Genomic DNA, 21,655 nt, shown 5'->3' on the forward strand with positions numbered 1-21,655 from the left:
AAATATATTAACGAATATTTGACCCTTTCATGTTTTATCTAGACCCTCTTATTGGTCATAAATCACTTATGTTCTATTAGGCCTTCCATCTATAAAGTTGGAAACTTATTCACATTTCCCTCTAAAAAACATATTCATATGTTGTGTCCTTTTTTTAAAAAAATGTAAATTACTATTATTTAACCAATAATTTTGATGAATTTTAACTTCAAAAAATCAATTTTAAGATTGATTAAATTATAATAGGGACTAAGTTTAAATATTTTTAAAAAAGTGTAGAGATTAAAATAGAATAAAATACAAAATAGAGGGATAAACATGATATTTTAATAGTTATATTGTTTTAAAAGAACCTATTAGTTATATTTGTTATATTAGTGTACTAACCACAGACATTATCAATATAATGATACAATATATTAGTAATATACTTTATATTAGCTATATTATGCTGCAAAATACTTTATAAACTTCAAATATATATATATATATATATATATATATTTATTGAGAAAAGTTCAATAGTATATTATAGTTATATATTTTATAAGAGAAATAAATTTTATAAAATCATATTTCTATGCAACAAATTTTGCGAACACCACATGGTATAATTAGAACCAAGGTTGTGATCTAGAAAATACATATACTTTTATTTATGTTGAGGTTCGATATGAGATATACATTTGATATGAATACGTCTAGATACGTGGAAGATACATGTTTGAGACGTGATTTGAAGTAAATTCAGATACGTGTATCACCTTTCAAATACGTGAAGGGAATATAACCAGTCTTTTTTTTTAAAAAAAAATGAGTTGACCAAATAAATAGCAAATTTAGAGGTTTCATTTAGAAAAATAGCAAAAAAATTTCAAAATTGTGAAAATAACAAAATCAAATTAAATAAAAAAAATAATGATAAATTGTCAAAATTGCCCTCACTTACAAATAAATACCTAACATTCATAAGTTGAAGCAAAAAACTTCAAATACACTGTAACTAAATAATTACGATAGTAACTAATGTAGCTTATTAAAAGTTCAATCAATACCTACATGATATGATTACTACAATTCTCTAAGCATTCATAGAAAATAAAAAATAATTAAAACCACAACCACCACCAACTCAAATAAAAAAACACTAGGGATTTGAAAATCTTCTCATCTTCCTTCGATTTTCCACTCAAAAAGAAATTAAGGATTTGAGAATTTCTTCACGCAACCCAATGCCTGTTCCTTCTGTTTTCCTTTTCGTCAAATGATCACAATACACACTATCATAGAGAATAAGAAACAATTGAAGGAAAAAAAAAATCATATGTTGGAGTTGTATGGTTGCCGACAGATTCATAAACGAACAAAAAAAGTGAAAAAAGGAAAAAAAAAAAAAAAAACACACCTTAACCTGCTGGTGTGATGATATATGGCTACGATTATGGTAGAACAACAAAAATGGGAAAAAAGAAAGAAGTTGTAGCCCGTAGGGTTATATTTTTTTTCCCTTTCTTTTATTCGTTTTTTCCTTTTGATTGATTTGAATGATATTAAAATTAAATTCTAAAATAAAATCTAGACATTTTAATATCTAATTGAAATTTATTATTTAATTCAATTTTGCCATTTTCACGATTAATATTTTTTTTTTTTGCTATTTTTTCAAATGAAACCTTTAAATTTGCTATTTATCTGGTCAACCAATCTATTTTCTTTAAAAATTCACTCAAATTTAGCAATCCAAAATAATATATTTTAAAAATAATGTAAAAAATAATAAAAACAGAAAAGGTAAATAAATTTTCATTCTTCTTTTCTTTTTCACTATCTAAATCATGATTCACACTCTCTCCCCCTTCATCCTCAACTTCATTATTCAATTTTCATCTTCTACTTCTTTCCTGTCATTTGCTCTAATCACTTAACCACCACTCGATGCTGTTGGATTTTTTCTTCTTTTTTCCCTTAAATCTACTTTAATCTAACTTAAAATAAGTATTATAAAATTAATTGGACATTGCCATTATATATATATATATATATATATATATATATATATATATATATATAAATGTATCTTCAACGTATTCGTATCTTAGTTTTTTAGAAATTGACGCATCGTCGTATATCGTCGTATCTTATCGTATTTATATCTTGTATCTATATCCGTATTTGTGCTTTTTAGGTTGTGAAACATTATAATTTTCTCTTATTTTTCTCTTTATATGCATATATAAACTATGAACTCATCATTTTTTCTTTAAATAATTTGAGAACATGTAGGACGTTGGGGGTCCTCATAAACTGGCTCCCCTTATTATCTGTTGGGGAAACTTTTCTCCGATATAATGGAAACGTTGAATCACCCATCGTATCGATATCAAACTGATAAAAATGTGAAATTATCAATGAAAATATCAAGGTTGTTGAGAAAAAAACCTTTCACTACTACTGCAAGAATAAACAAAAAAATAATAAAGAAATTAAAATAAAGTAATATATTTAGAAACACAAAAATTAACATGAAAAAACATCCAACTGGAGCAAAACCATGGACTAGAGAAATATAACTATGTAAAAAATTGTTATAATCATACAAAATAATTCTCCTTCCTGATCCCAATTATAAGAGCACACTCTTAAAATTTTTATATTGCTCACACATTTTAACTCTATTCACAAATTAAAGAATACAAAATAGAATTTAACTAAAATTAACATATTCAAACTTAAAGTGTTTCTAATTGGAACAACTGAAAGCTAACGACGTAGATTTCTTTAGAGTTCATGATTTCTTTTTTTTACCTTTTCGATACGAGATAACTGCACTTTTAATATTTTAGCAAAACGTAATAGAGAATTGGTGTGTTAGACAAGAACTAGAAGAATGAGTGTGGTGTGTTTTAAGTGGAGTGTCGTGTATAGTTGACCTTCAATTCAATAGTGAAATTTCCACTAAGGCAAATGAGACAGAATTTTTATGCTTTTGAGGTTTGGGGAAAACAGTGACAATAAGGCTCCAAATATATATCCGAAGCATCAACTTCAGTTTTTAATCCTTTAAAACTCTACATTCTCTTCTCTTTTTTCTTTCTTTCACTTTATTATTTACTTTCTTTCTTTTTGTCTCCTAATTTCTTACTGTTTTTTATTTGTTTCTTTGTTCTTGTTAAATAGTGAATGGAGGAATGTTTTTCTTTTCTCTGTCTTACTTTTTGGATATTTCTCTTCTTCATGTGTCTTCACTGTGCATGTGTTTTTAATTATATATCTAAAACCAAAAATAAGTAGGACGAACTATTTTAATTGATCTTTTGAGAAGAATAATGTAGATTTTGTTGAATATTTATATAGAAATAATTAATTCTTGTTTTTTTAGTACAAGAACATGTGGGGTGGAGATAAGGAATAACTAGAACGTAGAAGTTGACGTGCTTGATTTAAAAAAATGTGAATTTTTTAGTAAATTATATGATTGTTAGGAATGGGACCAAAGTTCCACATTGGTTAGATAAGAGGAGGATCATGGATATATAAGTGAGGGTGACTATCTTCATAGTAATGAGACCTTTTGGGTGAAACAAAAAACAAAGTTATGAGGGTTTATATTCAAAATGGACAATATCATACCATCGTAGAGATAGTTTTAGCCCTAAAGCACTTTTTTTGTGTATTTACTATGAAAAAGCCATTAAAATTGATAAATATTTGAAGCTACAAATGTACTATGGTTATGATTATATAATAATTATTATTATTTTGAAAAGAAATGTATTAGGCTTAGCTACATATTAAATTTCCCAAAAGACATATTTTCGTTATATACGATTAACCAAAGATTCAGTCGTACAAACTAGATTAATTTATTCTTTTTATGTGATGTATAGAAATATTTTGAAAACAAAAATAGAAATTGTTAGACTTGACCCCCCCCCCCAAAAAAAAAAGGAAAAGAAACGTTGGTCACCAAACAAAATTACAATGGGATAATTGGATGTGATGCACATAAATGAGTGTCGCCTAAAAAATACCTAATTATTATCTTTCAGAATATAATTCAACAATATCTATTATTAAATTTTGTGCATATTTAGGGGTGATTTTGAAATTGGTAAAATCAATTTATGAGGTTTAAAATCACTTTTAATTACTCAAAAGCAATTCAATATTTCATCTTATACTTTTAAATGCAATTTTTTCATACTATTAAAGTATTGTACAAGTGACTTTTTTTTAATAGTATAAGTGATTTTCAAAATAACAGAAGTAATTGTAACTATTTTACTCCCAATGTCATTCTAAAATCGGATAGGCTAAATTTTTTTAACAAAACCTAGAGGAGTTGGGATCAGGAGATACACTAGGACATCTAAACTAAGTTTACACATTTTTAACACCCTTGTCATATCCCGATGCCTGTAGTGATCTATTCATTCAAAAAGGTAGAAGGTTCAATGTGTACAAAGTGAGCTAAAAATCAGCTAAGGACAAAAGAAAACAGTAAAGATTAGGTAAAGCCTTCTAGTTAAGGCCACATTTACGTCGGTCGAAAAATAATCCATCAATGGTAATGTAAAAACTGGACCCCAATAGATTATTTTTGTTGTTGTTTACCTGCTTTATGCAATCTTAATGAGATGTAGAGCCTGACTTGAAATTTGTAATCAAACTGTGTAATATGATTAAGGAATAAAAGACGTTCAATCTAATTGTGGCTGAAAATTACATGAGACCCACTATCTTTATCGTTACCGTTATAGATCTTGTTACTGTAGTAATTTAATAATCATGGATTTGTTACATTTATTGTTACCATTATAGTTACCGTTAGCGTTATTATAATTATTAGGGTCAAACAGTAATGGTAAGATAACGATGAAATGTAACAGATTTATAATTCTAAGTAAATGCGATTAAAAACAATCCAATTGCGATTTAGACTTATTAAGATCCATTCGTCGATGAAATTTTATTCCGATAACATTAATTTTTATTACGTCATAGTAAATGTGGTCTAAGTATAATAGTAGAGGCATGGACTAAATTAAGACTCTACATTCAAACATGAGGACCAAATTTGTAAGTTGAGGAGCAACTTTGTAAGTTAATAAGATAATTTTTTAATACTCGAACTTTTTACTCTACCTCGAAATTCTGACAAGTCAATAAGGGTAAATAAAAGTGAAAAATATGGCAAAAGGAAAAAGGGAAAGTAGTTTTGGTGTTGGCATACGTAAAGGAAGGATCTAGGCTATTCTCGTATATATAAAATAGCCAAACCCAAATTCTCTTTGTCACCCAATTTTCTTCAACTTCAACCCAAATCGAAAAAAAAAAAAAAAAAAAATCTTCTTTCTTCTCTTTCATCTCATCCTTCGAATCCACACTCTTTCCCCTTTTCCCACAAAGAAAGAAGAAGAATAAAAGGAAAAAAAAAGGCCATTTCCATAGCCAACCAAAAGCTCATTTCTTTTAAAAAATGGGTTCCAAATCCCAAGTCTTATTGAACCCACAAGCTTTGTTTGAAGATCATCAAGATCATGAAGTAGCAACAAATTCTCAATTGGGTTTCTTCAATTTCCCTTCAAACTTAACTTTTTTTCAACTTCCTTCAATCCCTCAAACCCATTCTCCTTCCCCTCCATTTGATCCTCCCAATTTCTCCACTTCAAATACTAATAATAATAATAATTCCAATAATCTCTCTCAAACCCTAATTTCTTCTTCTCTTTTGCCCCTCAAGCCCTCCATTTCCTATGATTTTGCACCTCAACACCTCCTTTCCTTGCAAACATCCACTCCAAATCTATGGTGAGTATAAGACTTTTCAATTTTTGAAAAAATAAAAGGTTCCTTTTTCTTTCTTTCTTTTTTTTTTTTTTTATTGAAATTAAATGATTTGTGTTTTGAAGGCCATGGGGAGAAATTGGAGAGAGGTTGATGAATGGGAAGAGATCAAACAATGAGAATCATCAATTGGGAGTGTCAAAAATGAAGATGAAGAAAATGAAAGGAAGAAGAAAAGTGAGAGAACCAAGATTCTCTTTCAAGACCATGAGCGATGTTGATGTTCTTGATGATGGTTACAAATGGCGAAAATACGGACAGAAAGTGGTAAAAAACACACAACATCCTAGGTAAATGTAATGTTATGTTTTTTTTATTTTATTTTATGAAATGTTTTTCTTAGACATCATTTTTCTTTACAAAAATTATTTCCATCTTTGGATTTGGATTCAGTACAAACATCTCTCTCTTTCTCTCTCTCTCACGCGTAAATATTTGAGATTTGATTCCCTCTTTCTATGAGATTCAAATTTTGATGTTTTGGTCATCATTATTTCTGAGATGGGGGGCAGAAAGAAGTAATTATAAGCTTTCAAAAACATCAAAAAGAGAAAGGAAATCATATATCAAAACTAAAACAAGTAATCATGAAGCTGATTCATTCATGTTTAATTTTCTTTTCTTAATATATGAAAATTATTATAAAATCGACAAATAAAAAAAACGAGGAAAAAAATATAAAGATCAATTTATTCATAAAAAGAAACATGAGATAATAATATTCTAGAGGCACCAATGAGACTAAAGGGTTTATATATAGTGCACCTTTTCAAATTCTAGAATTCATTAATTCGAACAAAAACATTACTAATTCATTTAGAGCATCTCGTACTTTGTCATTCGAACATTAGAAAATAGTTTTAAGACATTCTGACAAAAATCCTAGTTATTATAAACATAATGCATATAATTATGAAAAGAACTCTTAATATATATATATATTTAAATTTTTAAATATTATCTATGTTTTCTTCATGAATGCAGAAGCTATTATCGTTGTACACAAGATCACTGTAGGGTTAAGAAACGAGTAGAGAGATTAGCTGAGGATCCAAGAATGGTGATTACAACTTATGAAGGAAGACATGTTCATTCTCCTTCCCATGATTCTGAAGACTCTGAAGCTCAAACCCATCTCAATAATTTCTTTTGGTACTTTTTTTTTCCCCTCTGATCTCTATCAAAAATGTGATTTAGATCAATAATACTCATAAAAATTTGACATGCATTAATTAAATACATATACACTAAAGATAATTTTATGGAGGGTTAATCAAATGTGGTAACACATCCAATGTGGTCAATGCATTGGGAGATTTTAATTGATTAACAAAACATATTCATGTTTTTTTTTTTTTTTTGTTTTGTTTTTTTGGGTGAATTTGAGAAATTGGTTAGTTTCTTTCTTTTTAAATTCTGTTCTTGTATTTGAAATTAGATTTGCCTAACAATGTAGTAGAGAGGAAGTTGATGAAGTTTTGGGTTTAATTTGAGTTTGATCTTGGATCTATATGAAACTATTTTGAACTTGTTTTTGTAGAAATAAGAACATAATGCAATAAATGTGTGGATGAAAATTTGCGCACTTTTTTTTTTTTTTTTTTTGGGGGGGGGGGGGGTTTCATTTTACATATTTTAGATGAATCAATGGTTGCTTTTATTATTGCAGGTAATAATGAAGCAAAAGAGAGGGAAAAAGGAAGCAAATAGGGTTGATGGGCCTATATGAATATTGTTTGTATTATTTGTTTGTGTTTTTATTAGTTAGTATTTTAGTTTGGGTCTGTTAGGGTAACTTTCTTGTAATGACTTTGGTTCTTTTGTCCATCTCTTCTCTTCCCTTCTTGTGTTGGTAATGTAGGGAAAAGAGATGGAAATGAACCTTTGTCATGTGTGTGCCTTTTTTTTTCTTCTTCTTACTTTTCTCTTCATTCAAGTACATTATGTTTCTTTACTTATCCAATGGGAGAGGGGGGAAAAAAAAAGAAATGAAAGGAAATGGAGTACTTTGAAGTTTGCATCAAATGATATGGATTCCAAATCTTATATCTTTGCTATAGACAAATAACTAGTTGTTTTCCTTTTAAGGAAATTGAATGTTATTTTTGACTAGTTCACTTAGTATTAAGGGACATTTGTTTTATGGGAATCTATGACTTCTATGGAATAGGAATCTCGATTACTACGTTTTTTTGTGGTAATGTAAGATGTCTTGGAATATAGAGATTCTCGTGAGAGCAACCCATGGAGATTTTTGAGAGTTTTGGAGTCCTTTCTGAAGCATTCATTTTCTAAATTCTCATGGTGAGGGTATCTCCATTTTACATTTTTATCCTTCATTTTTATATATATTTATATTTGAATTTTATAATTAAAATGAATATTGTCAACTATATAATCATAAATAGAAATGGGAGTAAAAAGAGAAAAATAAATGGAACCAAATCGAGTACTTTGGAGTTTGAATCAATCGAAATGGATTTCTACTTTTATATCTTTTGCTATACATAAATAACTAGTGGTTTTTCTTTCATCGAAATTGAAGGTTATTTTGGATGAGTTCACTTGAGCATAGTATTTAAGGTCATTGTTACAATGAACCTAAGTTCCAAACTTTATCAATAATGTACATAAAAAATGTTGCTATTCATGTTGGAAATTTCTTTACTATGGAGCCACATGTCTATTATTTGATATGTTTTATTGTTTTGTTATTTTAATTATATAAGAAAAAATATGATCTATCTAAACTTGGATCATCATTTATCTATTATTACGACTTTTGAAATGGATATTGGATATGGAAAATAAACTAATGACCGTAACTTTTTAGTGATTTAGAGCTTTTCAACATTCTCGTCAAGAGGTATTCGAGCCAATCCATTGTCTCGAAAATTCCTTTCAATAATTTTAAGTATATGTATATATATGCATCTTTTAAAATTTATCACTAATTCTATTATTCTATGTATACTGGGATAAAAAACTATAACAATGTTTCCTCCAAAAATTTTATAATGGGCTTTGCTTTTGCATTGTTTATAGCATTCTTGGAATAAATTAATTATAACTAATTACTCGTGGTTATTCCACTTGCATTTCTCTTACATTTTTTTCTTTAAATTAGGTGCAGTCTCGGCTATATCTAATCTCATGATAATTTTTTATTGGACACTGTCTGAGTTACACAAGCAATACTTTTTATTTTATTTTATTTTTTTGTTATTTGTGATTATTGCACATGATGTGAATTTGTAAGGTAAATTTGCAATAATTGTTTCTTTTGGTGGTAATTTTTTTTTTTTTGGAGTCCTCAATTTGAAGCCTGGATGGCAGTTGATCAACTACTACTTGGGTGGCTGTATAACTCCATGACTCCTAAAGTCGTAGTTCAAGTCATGGGATGTGAGAGTGCCAGAATGTTGTGGGATAGCATCAACAAACTCTTCGGTGTTCAATCACGTGCAAAAGAAGATTTTCTTAGGCAAGTTTTTCAATCCACTCGAAAAGGAAATTTAAAAATGGAAGAATATCTAAGAATCATGAAAAGTAATTATGATAATCTTGAACAAGCGGGTAGTCTAGTTTTTACTAGGGCTTTGGTGTCACAGGTTCTCCTAGGGTTGGATGAGGAATACAATTCAGTGGTAGCCACTATTCAGAGCAAAGCAAATGTATCTTGGTTAGATATGCAGTCAAAATTGTTTCTGTTTGAGAAACGGTTAGATCATCAAGCTGTGCACAAAGTGACAACCGGTTTTAATCACAATGCCTCTATTAATCTGACCAACACAAGAGGTTCTCCCTTCAACTCAAATCCAAGGCCTCAAGGAAGTAACAACAATAATTCCGGTGAAAATCAGAGAGGGAATGGAGGTAACAGAGTTTGAGGCAGGGGAGGAGGTAGCAAACCAACCTGCCAAGTGTGTGGTCGACTTAGCCACACGACATACTATTGCTATGGTTGCTACAACAAAGAACTTGCACCACCAAATTTCTCTCAAAACAGGGGAGGTCATGTCAACCAACAGCAAAACAAGGTGTCCTCTCAACAAAATCAATCTGCTCTTGTGACCTCCCATACTCTTCAACTATACATGGCAGGTCATGAAATCCTTACTGATCCGAGCTAGTATGCAGACAGTGGTGCATCAAGCCATGTAACAGCCGTTTACACCAACCTAGGGAACCTGAATGAATATGGAGGTAAGGAATCATTGGTAGTCGCAAATGGTGACAGTCTTAAGATCTCTCATATAGGTGATACATCTCTTGTGAAAGAACATATTAAGCTGAACTTGAAAGATGTCTTATGTTTACCTAACATTACCAAAAATCTTGTGAGTGTGTCCAAACTTACTAAGGATAACAATATACTTATTGAGTTTCACAATGGTTTTTGTCTCATTAAGGACAAGGACACGGGGCTAGTCATGCTGAAGGGGCAGCTTAGAGATGGTCTGTACCAACTTGAGAATGTTAAAGTTTGTTCGAGAGGAAGTTCCACTAGAGAGTCTGATTGAAAGCATACAATGCACATAAATAATCATCTGTCTGTTCTGAATTTTTCTAGTTTTAGTCAGTCCCTAGAATGAAAGTGTCCAAGAATGTATGGCACAAATGGCTTGGTCATCCTGCATTGAGAACTTTAGAGCTTTTCATTAAACAATGTAACCTTCCTACTATTATTAATGATAAAGTTCAATTTTGTGACTACTATCAGTATGGAAAATCTCATGCACTTGCATTTCCAAATTTTGAGTCAAGATCCAATGATATGTTTGATTTAGTTCACACTGATTTATGGGGGCCTGCACCAATCTTATCATCTAAAGGGTATCGTTACTATACTATATTTGTAGATGATTATAGTAGGTACACTTGGATTTACCCTCTACGGCTAAAGAGTGACACTGTGGCAGCTTATCAACACTTCACCACCATGATTAGACAACAATATAATAAGGCTGTTAAAGTACTTCAATTAGACAATGGGGGAGAGTTTTTCAAAGTGCATCAATTGTGTGGAAAAGAGGATACTCTTTCAAGATTCTCGTGCCCATATACATCGACACAAAATTGTAGGGCTGAGAGGAAACATAGGGATATTGTTGAAAAGGGACTGACCATGCTTGCTCAAGCCTCTACTCCTCTTACTTATTAGTGGGAAGCCTTCGCAATCGCTACCTACCTTATAAATGGTATGCCAACTCTGGTTCTACAAGGTAAGTCTCCTGTTGAGGTATTGACTGGTAAGCGATTAGTATTTGAAGATTTGAAAGTATTCGGGTGTGCTTGTTTTCCCTGTTTAAGACCGTATAATAATCATAAACTGAGCTATCACACGAACAAGTGTGTTTACCTTGGGCCTAGCCTTCAGCATAAAGGGTACAAATGCCTTAACATGTATGGGAGAGTCTTTATATCTAGAAATGTGGTTTTTAATGAAAATGATTTTCCCTTTCAGCATAATTTTACAAGTACAATAGGAACACCAACACAACCGACAACCCCTGTGCCTTGGTTACCTACTGCCCCTGCTTTATCGACTGCTGCCCCAGTCTCTCCTCACCTATGTCCTAGTGTTCCTGCCTTAGTTTACACCCCACTTCCCTCACCAACCACAAACATATTAGCCCCTGTCCCTACCACAAACATTTTCTCACCAGCCACCCTTATGACTATACCTCTGCCTTCAAACCAGTACACCGTGCCTCTCAATCAGCCAACTGAACAAACACTACTTTCTACACCTCCCTTGTCCCCTACTTTACCTGATACAACTAATACACCACTGCCCTCCACAGTTGAATCCTCACCCGATACTACTCATCCGCCAGCTTCAATTCCCCTCCCCACTCACCCTATGATAACGAGAGGGAAGGATGGAATTTTCAAACCCCGAATACTACACATCCAGTCAAAGAAGGATTGGTCCATTATCGAGCCTACACGGGTAAATGATGCACTCAACACACCACAATGAAGAGGTGCAATGGATGAACAATATGTGGCCCTAATGAAAAATGGTACGTGAAGTTTTGTTCCATACTCTTCATGTTTGAATGTTGTAGGTGCCAAGTGGGTCTTCAAAATAAAAAGACATCCTGATGGCATGATCCAATGTTACAATGCACGGTTGGTTGCTAAAGGGTTCCATCAGACTCCAGGTGTGGATTTCTTTAAAACGTTTAGTCCAGTTGTTAAAGCTTCAACCATTCGTGTAGTGCTTACTCTTGCCGTTGCTTATGGATGGAAAATGAGACAACTTGACTTCAACAATGCCTTCCTGAATGGCAAGCTAGAAGATGACATATACATGAGCCAACCACCTGGGTATGTTGACCCTCAATACCCTCAACATGTGTGCAAACTGAATAGAGCCATTTATGGCCTCAAACAAGCCCCTAGGGCTTGGAACAACACTCTTAAAGAAGAGCTTCTGTCTTGGGACTTCCAAAACGCACGGTCAGATACTTTCCTCTTTATTTTTAAACAAAGATCATCTGTCATATTACTGTTACTGTATGTGGATGATGTGATTCTGACTGGAAATGATACTGCTCTAATTCACTGGCTGGTCAGTTTGTTAGATAATCGGTTTGCACTTAAGGACCTCGGTCCTCTTCACTATTTCCTTGGTGTATAGATTAACTATTTAGAACAAGGGATATTACTTAGCCAAGAGAAATATGTTGACAACCTTCTACACAAACTTAACATGTCGGATCTCAAGGCTTCCCCTTCACCAAGTGTAATGAATAAACAACTATCCCTTAACAGTGGCACTCCTTTTACCGATCTCTTCTTTATCGAAGTACCATCGAGGCTTTTCAATATCTCACCAACACTCGGCTGGAAATCACCTTCATGGTAAATCAACTCAGTCAGTTTTTAAAATGTCCTACCGATAGCCACTGGGCTGCTGTAAAATGACTCCTTCGCTACCTTAGCGACACCAAGTATTATGGCCTCTATATTCAACCGAACTCTGATCTATCCATTTCAGCATTTTCTGACGCTAACTGAGCAACAAACATAGTTGACCATAAATCCATTGCTGTTTATTGTGTATTTCTTGGTGGCACACTTGTATCCTGATCGTCGAAAAAGCAGTCAGTTGTGGCCCGATCAAGCACTGAATCAGAATACAGGGCGCGTGCTCATGCTTCGGCTGAGATAATATGGATTCAACAACTTCTTGGAGAGATTGGAATTCCTCAACGCAGCAAACCAATACTGTGGTGTGATAACTTGAGTGTTAGTCATTAGCTGTTAATCCTGTTTTTCACTCCCAAACGAAACATATTGAGATTGACATCTATTTTGTATGCGATAGAGTTCTCCAAGGTCTCCTAGATGTTTGGTACGTTCCCTCTATTGATCAAGTAGTTGAATGTGTTACTATAACTCTTACACACAGTCAATTCTTCACTTTTTGAAGCAAACTCGAAATAGTTGAACTACCGCCTCGTTTGAGGGGGATATTGAGACAAGGAAAGAAATGTCCACGTCAGCAAGACAGATGGCGCAGTGAGCCTACCTGGAAGGACAGTGTGATGTGGCCTGATCCTAATCAACCGATTTTGTTAGGAGATAGATTATTTGGTCCAAGGACCACCTATTGCATTATGACACATGTACACTATTATTCCTTTATTCAATTTATTATTTTGCCCTTTTGATATTAGGGTTTGTGTATTAAATGTAGGTCAGTCGAATAGTCTTTGTAGAGTGGAAATTATATTGGTATTCTATATAGCCGTTGAGCGCAGCCTCTTCATCTTTCTCTACTTTCCCTTTACTGCTTTATTCTTCCTTTACGTTTTTCCAAACGTTGACTGTTATTACATTTGAATCTTATTAATGGTTAACAATGTAGTATTCTTTAATACCATAAACTTACCACGTTAGAAAAATGTCTTCAAAAGGGAAATTTGAATCGTCATGTTTATTTTGATCTTTAATGGCACAACCATCATTATTTCAAATTTGTATGGTTCATTGTTCATTACCTATTCTAAAAAAAAATTATATTGTTCATTGATTCTTTTATTGATTTTCATACTTGTAGTAATAAATAGTCTTTCTAAGATGATGGAGATCTCAGAATCTTCCTTTATGTCTAGCACTACAAAATCTGCAAGAAAATAAACTTGTCAATCTTAACCAACACATCCCCAACTATACCTCATGGATAAGGGATCTATCAGTCATCTATAGTGAAATTGTAGTGGCCTTCACCTAATTGAGTCTAAACATCATGTAAACAGACAAAAGCATAAGATTAATAGAAGCTCCTAAATCACATAGGGCTTTCTTAATAGAAAGGAGCGAAACTCCATGGATCATTTTGCTTTTGAGGTAACTTCTTCTGTAAGATAGCACTAAACTCTATCAGATTTACTGTTTTATATTGTTCAAATTTCTTCTTTTTGGATAGCACCTCCATCATAAACTTTACATGATTAAGCATCTGCTCAAGTGCCAAAGAAAATGGTATGTTGATGTGCATCCAACTTCTTCTTTTGAGAACGTCGAGTAAGGAAGGTTTTCAATAAGAATAGAGTCAGAGACAAGAAACTTCCTTGAAGATGACTTTTTGAGCATGTTCTTCTTCTTTTTGCTTAACATTATTCTCTTTTTTATTCACTTGTTTTCCAGCATCAACCTCTTTAGGTACAAGGATTGATTTCACAGTAGGTCCTGCATTACATTGCTCATGGGACATCCTCTCAGAAGAACTATGAAAATTACTTACCTGGATGGAATTAACTAAGTAATAAGTTGTTCCATCTGAGCCTCCCTGTGGTGGATGACCTTGTCATGACTTGCCACTATACTTGCCCAAGTTTTGCATGGTGGTCGCCATACTCTGCATATTGCTTGTGATGGTCTACACAATGTTTTCCAATGCTTTTGTCTTACGCTTGTTTTCCTTAATCATAATTTCTTCCAAAGATGCCTTCTTTTCAAAATGTGGAGAACCTGCAGTAGAAAAGTTTGGGGGACTTTGCAACACATTTTTTTTGATAACATAAAAGAAAATTTAATGATTTCTCAAACATGGAGTATAATGTGTTGGGAGCTACTATTGTGGGCGTCCATGATATCCATGATTCATGCCTGCTGTTGTGAAATCGACAATTAAAGAACACATAAAGGAACGTAGAGTAGGGAAGATCGACACACAAATATACGTGGTTTACTAACAGTGTGTTAGCTACGTCCACGGGCAGAGGGAGAACAATATTATTTCGAGAGAATGTTTTCAGAATTACATCAAGAATGACACCTCTAGGTTAGAGAGTTTATATATCGCACTGCTCTAAACCCTAGGGTCAAAATCGTAAATAACTGCAAATAAATAAATATGCTGAATACAAAATCTGAATAGGTTTCGGGGGCGAGACCCCCGTACTAGGTTCAAAGCGCCAACAAATAGATTCAAGGCATTTCAACAAATCTCCACCTTGACTTGAATTCTCTCCCAAATAACAGATGTACCAAATGCAACATAAATCAATATCGCCAGACGTACCCAGACTTCTCCTTCATGGAGGGTTTACTTGCAACTAGCCACTTGCAGTCATTTTGCCCAACACATTAATAAATATAGCTAGTTGAGCTTTTACAGAGCTTACCTCATTAAACTTCATACTGTCCTGCTACTCTATTTGCAGATGATCTCTCATTGGAGCATCAATTCAAGTTTTCAAAAGTCATTAGTGTACTATTCAACAAGTTCTGGAGCTTTGTGGCAGGTATTTTGATTTGAATCTTTGGGTGAAGTTTGAAATAGATTTGGAGCAAATTAAGCATTTGGTAAGTTATTGGAGAGTTTTAGAATGAATTTGAATTGGTTGATATAAAATTTAGGTATTTGGGATGAAATTGAATGTTGTGTTTCTATGTTAGAGACATCAGTTCAAGTTTCTATTGGGGATTGATTATTGGATTAGATTGATTATTGGATTAATGTTGGTCAATTCGAGGTAAATGTCTTACTACTGGATCACTTTTGAACCAGTTGTCCCAACTCTATGATGATGAAAAGACTATTTCATTTAACCTATAGATTGTTTTGACTGATATTTTATGATATCATGACTGAGGGCATTCCGATAATTTTTCATGAGCTAAGTGACTGTGATTATGATAAAGGATATATATGTGTACTGATGCATGTTAAGTATTTATGGTATATGTTAACATTTTTATTTGGGCGGTGTACATTTTTTGACTGATTGTGTGTTCCCTTGAGTTCACACCTGTGACTGTTTTGTGCGTTACTTCGGGTTCACATCTATGACTATTTTGTGCACCCTTGGGTTCACATTTATAATTGCTTTTTGTACCTTCGAGTATACGCCTATGACTGATATGTGTACCTTCAGGATACACACTTATAACTGATATGTGTTCCTTCGAGATCACATTTACGATTGATTTGTAAACTTCTAGTTCAACGCGACTAATAGGCTATGAGTTGTACACCAGCACCTTGATAGGAAGGTTTCATGTTACCTAGAGGGTCTAGTAATGGGTCACTTACTGAGTATTTCATACCCACCTTTCCTTGCTTTATGTTTTTCAGGTAATGACAGAAATAGGTCGGCGATTCACAGACTGGAGTTGTGAAAGAGCCATATGGGGATAAAAGAAATTACTTCTGCCCAGTCTCTGTCTTCCGTTATTAAAATGTTTTGAAATCAGGATTTAATGTCTGATGTGTAGAATTATGATGCGATAGTGTGAGTATGCGATGATATGTGTTATGCAATGGTCATACAAGTTTTCCTAACAAAGCCCAAGTATAAGCCTTTTTAGCTTCCTGGTAAGTCCAGGGTCGAACACAGGGACTATTAAATGGATATCAACAGACTCTTTGATCCTATTGTGGTGGTAAAAAAAAGTAGATGGTGTTTAGGTTTAGATTTTCTTATGCGACAGAGTTGAGCGTAGTGTGATGACAGCGTAGAATTACAATAAGTATGCGATGAAGGGGTTGAGAAGGGGTTTAGCTAACATTTCCCAAGATTGTGCACAAGTTATGCAATCATGCTATACACAAATATCAGTACTACATTTCTCAATGCAGAATGCCACAATTCCTATTTCTAGGACACATGTGATGTATATGCGAAATAGTCGATAGAACTTATTTCTAAGTTTCTACTCTTGCCTATACGATCTAATCTGACTCTCTCAAGCCTAGATTCTATCTTTAGACTACTCTCTCAAGTATGTTCAAATGGTGAATGATGCATACATACGACAAGATGACCGTATAGCACAATTCCTATTTATGGGACGCATACGATGTGTAACAGCAAATAGAACTTATTTCTAAGTTTCTACTCTTGCTTATGCAATCTAATCCGACACTCTCAAGCCTAGATTCTAATCTGACTCTCTCAAGCCTAGATTCTATCTTTAAACTACTCTCTCAAGTACGTCCAAATGTTGAATGATGCATACATAAAACAAGATGATCGCATAAAATGCATATCTTAAGTCATGCTAGCTAAGTACTTCTCAACCCATTCAGAAATTTAGCTACTCATGCATGGTGTAGAGAGATTAAACATGAATCGAAATGAAATTTCCATTTTCTATAAATAAAGTTCTGAATACAAACTAACAAATGTTGAATGTCTTGCTTCCCGTGGCCTTTTACATTGCTCTTAATCACTACAACTCTATTCTAGTTATGGATTCTTGCTCTCGCAAGGGTTGGCCTTCTCTCCTTTGTATTGCTTTCTAGCAGTCTCTCGATCTGTCTGGGAGCGATTTCTCTCGGATTTGCCTCGTCTCTTTGCTCTCTTTGTCCTCTATGTATACTATATGTATGTGCATGAATCCCCCTCTCTCTAGTGGCATTCGGTATTTATAGATTTCAAGATGAAGCAGCTTTTCTTACTAATGATTGCAATGATGGGCGACATTAATTTCCCTACTCTGTTGGGCCATTTAGAAGTCACCGAAAGTTCAATGTACTTGCTACAGTGTGGCTTTTAATGACTTGTCAACTGAATTCAGAATCGATCGTTATCAGCTTTACGTTCCATCGGGATTTATTATGTTGTTGCCTTGATGTGAGGTCTTTATGTGATCACTTTTTAAGAAACTTCTTACGATCACATGTCTTGCGATCGCAACTTCAAGCGCCCTGTCACATTGTGCCCCTTGGATCTCAATTTCTTATGCGCCATCGCACTATACCTGCACAGAATAGGTAAATTAACTGCTTTTATGCGATGAGCACTAGCGATCACAATTCCTTTTAGTTTGGCGCTTTCGGACATGATATTTCCTATTTAACCATCGCTTTCTCTCATTGTTTTACTTATTTGAGCTGTAATAACTTGTATTTATACCAGTTATCACACCCCAAAGATTTTGTTTAAAGATTCAACCATCTTTACCCTACCTAGACTTCTCAAGGTTCCTTATTCAAATTTCATGAACCAATGCATTATTAATTTCTATCCTGATCTCTTCCTAAAATATTTCTAATCTTTAGAGCCCGCAAGTTTAACATTAAAAAAAACTTTACTCGTTTCCAGGACATCGCATGATTCATTTGAAACTTTCTCAAACTGAGGTGTTCAAGTGATTTTGACCCTTTCGCGATTCAGATATTCGTTTTGTGATCTTGCGCTGATCCAAGTGCCCAACCTTTGTTTTGGCTTGCCCCCACAGGTGTCATGCGGACATCCAACTACGAGCAAGGTACTCTTTTTCATTGTCTTTAGTTAGATGTCTGCATGACACCCATGGGGACAAGTCAAAACTCATGCCCATCTCTTTATTTGGCAGTGGAGTTGTGATCACTCGGTTTATGCATTGATCACGATTCCCACCTTCGTTTTGGCTTGTCCCCACGACTGTCATGCGTACATCCAACTACGAGCAGGATCCGATCTCAAGTTTTTTTTTCCTTTCTTTTTCTCTCTCTCTCTCTTTTTTTTTTTGACATAAGTATCAAATTTCTAAAAGTATCAAGGTTGAAAATAACATTACTAGCACCCCCAAATTTACACACAACAATGTCCTCATTGCTGAGAGACAAAATAACTCATATGATGGACTTAGAAAATTTCATAAAAATAGTTTTGAAGGAAAGCAGGTAGACCGTTAAATTTTAGAAATGTTTCATGAATTGACTGTCCTGAAATTAGTTTGTCTCTAGTACATGCGGTAAGAAACAAAGGAATGAATTTCATCATTGAAGTCACAATTGGCAAAGGGCGAATGCGACGACCAAATAAAGTAATAAAAAATTCAAGATTAGGTCAAAGTAAAGAGTATGCGATAGTAGAATTCAGCAATATTAAATTGAAATGCGAGAAGTGCAAAATTAAAATGAGGCAAGAAAAGACACAACCCCCAAATTTGCTTTTTCGCCCGCATCATTTTTTATCGCATCCTTTCCTGTAGTGGGCTGATTCTTTGATTGCGATGAGTTGAACAAACCGGTCGCGTGTTTGAGGTTATCGCATTGCTCCATCGCAATCGTTTACTACGATCAATGTGATAAATATCAAGAGGATAAAATATATGAAAGAAAGAGTTGGCAATTATAAAGAGTAGTAATCATGCAAAAAGTAAGATAGATTCATGAAAGAAAAACAAAAAAGAAGGATACAAAAAAAGAATATATTTCTTCCCTGATGAATGTGTGCCACTTATCAATGCAGGGATTACATGTTTCTTCTTCATTCTGGCTGCCTCAGGTCCACGGATGTTTTCTCGCGTTGGAAATCTCCTCCATGAAACATCTTGACCCTTTGTCCATTTACCTTAAATGCGCTGGTCCCATCTTCGTTTGTTAATTCTACCGCTCCATGCAGGAATACTTCCTTAATTATGAATGGTCCAGACCAATGTGATTTCAATTTTCCCGGAAAGAGTCATAGCCTAGAATTGAACAGCAAGACCTTTTGACCTTTCTAGAGATTCTTTTCACATAGATGCTTGTCAAGCCAACGCTTTGTGCATTCTTTGTAAATTTTGGCATTTTCATACACCTGTAGTCTCCATTCGTCCAGCTAGAGTAACTGAAGTTTTCTCTCCTCTCCTGCAACCTTCAGATCAAAGTTAAGCTTCTTCACTGCCACAACGCCTTATGTTCTAATTCCAACAGCAGATGACAAGCCTTCCCAAACACCAACACATACGGTGACATGCCTGTGGGTGTTTTTTAGGTAGTCCTATATGCCCACAAGGCATCGTCAAGATTCATGACCCAATCCTTCTGTGATGGATTCACCACCTTCTCTAAAATCGACTTGATTTCTCTATTAGAAACCTCGGCTTGTCCGTTTGTTTGGGGGTGATATGCAATGGCAATCTGATGGAGGACATTGTATTTGATCAGCAGTTTGTTAATGATACGATTGACAAAGTGGATCCCTTCATCACTTATTATGGCACGTGGAGTGCTAAAACAAGTGAAGATATTGCTCTGTAAGAACTTGGAGACTGTTGCCACATCGTTTGCAATGCATGAAATCACTTCTAATCCACTTGGAAACATAGTCGACGGCCAACAGAATGTATTTATTACCATTTGACGGTAGAAATGGTCCCATGAAATCTATACCCTAGGCGTCGAATAGTTCCAATTCCAATATGATGTTCATTGGCATCGCAGTTTTCTCTTAAATGTTTCTAGTGCGTTGGCACTTATTGCATTTCATAGAATATTCTCGTGCATCCTTAAACAGAGTTGGCCAATAACACCCGCTTTGCAAAACTTTTGCTGCTGTGTGCTGTCCCCCGAAATTTCCTCCATAGGGTGATTTGTGACATTGAAAGAGTATGCACTAAAAAGCAGTCTTTGGAACACATAGTTTGAATATCTATCTGGTCCCCTTTTGTAAAGATTTGGCTCGTCCCAGTAGTAGGCTTTAAATTCATGATTGAGCCGCTTCTTTTGGTGGGATGTGTAATTTTCCAAAAATTGTTTGTAGACCAAGAAGTTGACAATATCTGCATACCAGGGTAGTTCTTCAATTTTAAACAACTACTCGTCTGGGAAGGATGCACTCACCTCCAACTGAATGTAATCCACTTTAGGATTCTCTAACCTCAATAAATGGTCAGCGATCTGGTTCTCCATTCCTTTGTGGTTGATTATCTCCATATTAAATTCTTGGAGTAGGAGAACCCATCAGATTAGTCTCGGCTTTGCATCTTTTTTGGTCATGAAATATCTTATTGTCGAGTGGTCAGTGTGGACTATAACTTTTGATCCCAACAAGTAAGGTCTAAATTTTTCAATCGCAGAGATTATCGCTAGAAGTTCCTTCTTTGTGGTAGTGTAATTTGCCTGCATGGAGTTCAATGTTCTGCTTGTATATGCGATGGGGTGTAACATTGTTTTTACTTTTTGTGCCAGGACTACCTCCATCGCATATCCGCTGGCATTGCACATCAGCTTGAATGGCTTTGTCCAATTGGGTGCGATCAAAATAGGCAATGTAGTCAATGCGTCCTTCAGTGCTTTGAATGCGGTGAGGCAGTGTGAATCAAAGTCAAAAGGTCTGTCAGCTTCTAGCAACGCATTCAATGGTCGAGCTATTTTGGAGAAGTCCTTCACAAATCGCCTATAGAACCCCACGTGTCTTAAGAAACTCCTTAAATCTTTCCCATTTGTTGGAGGTGGAAGTTTTTCAATGGCTTCAATTTTTGCTTTATCCACCTCTAGCCCATCCTTTGAAACCTTGTGCCAAAGCACGATTCCTTCTTTAACCATGAAATGCCACTTTTCCTAGTTTAGCACCAGATTAGTCTCTTTGTG

At 34.2% G+C, this 21,655-nt stretch overlaps 1 protein-coding gene across 1 annotated transcript; it reads left to right on the forward strand.

Moving 5' to 3' along the window:
- The first annotated feature begins 5,291 nt into the window (after positions 1–5,291).
- On the forward strand, positions 5,292–7,836 carry LOC120087912 (probable WRKY transcription factor 13). Its single transcript, XM_039044924.1, has 4 exons — positions 5,292–5,811; positions 5,913–6,137; positions 6,832–6,999; positions 7,517–7,836. Exons 1-4 carry the CDS (start codon positions 5,480–5,482, stop codon positions 7,518–7,520), a joined length of 729 nt encoding a protein of 242 aa, XP_038900852.1. The 5' UTR covers positions 5,292–5,479; the 3' UTR covers positions 7,521–7,836.
- The last annotated feature ends 13,819 nt before the right edge of the window (positions 7,837–21,655 follow it).

Source organism: Benincasa hispida, chromosome 10 (genome assembly GCF_009727055.1).
Source record: "Benincasa hispida cultivar B227 chromosome 10, ASM972705v1, whole genome shotgun sequence".
Taxonomy (NCBI): domain Eukaryota; kingdom Viridiplantae; phylum Streptophyta; class Magnoliopsida; order Cucurbitales; family Cucurbitaceae; genus Benincasa; species Benincasa hispida.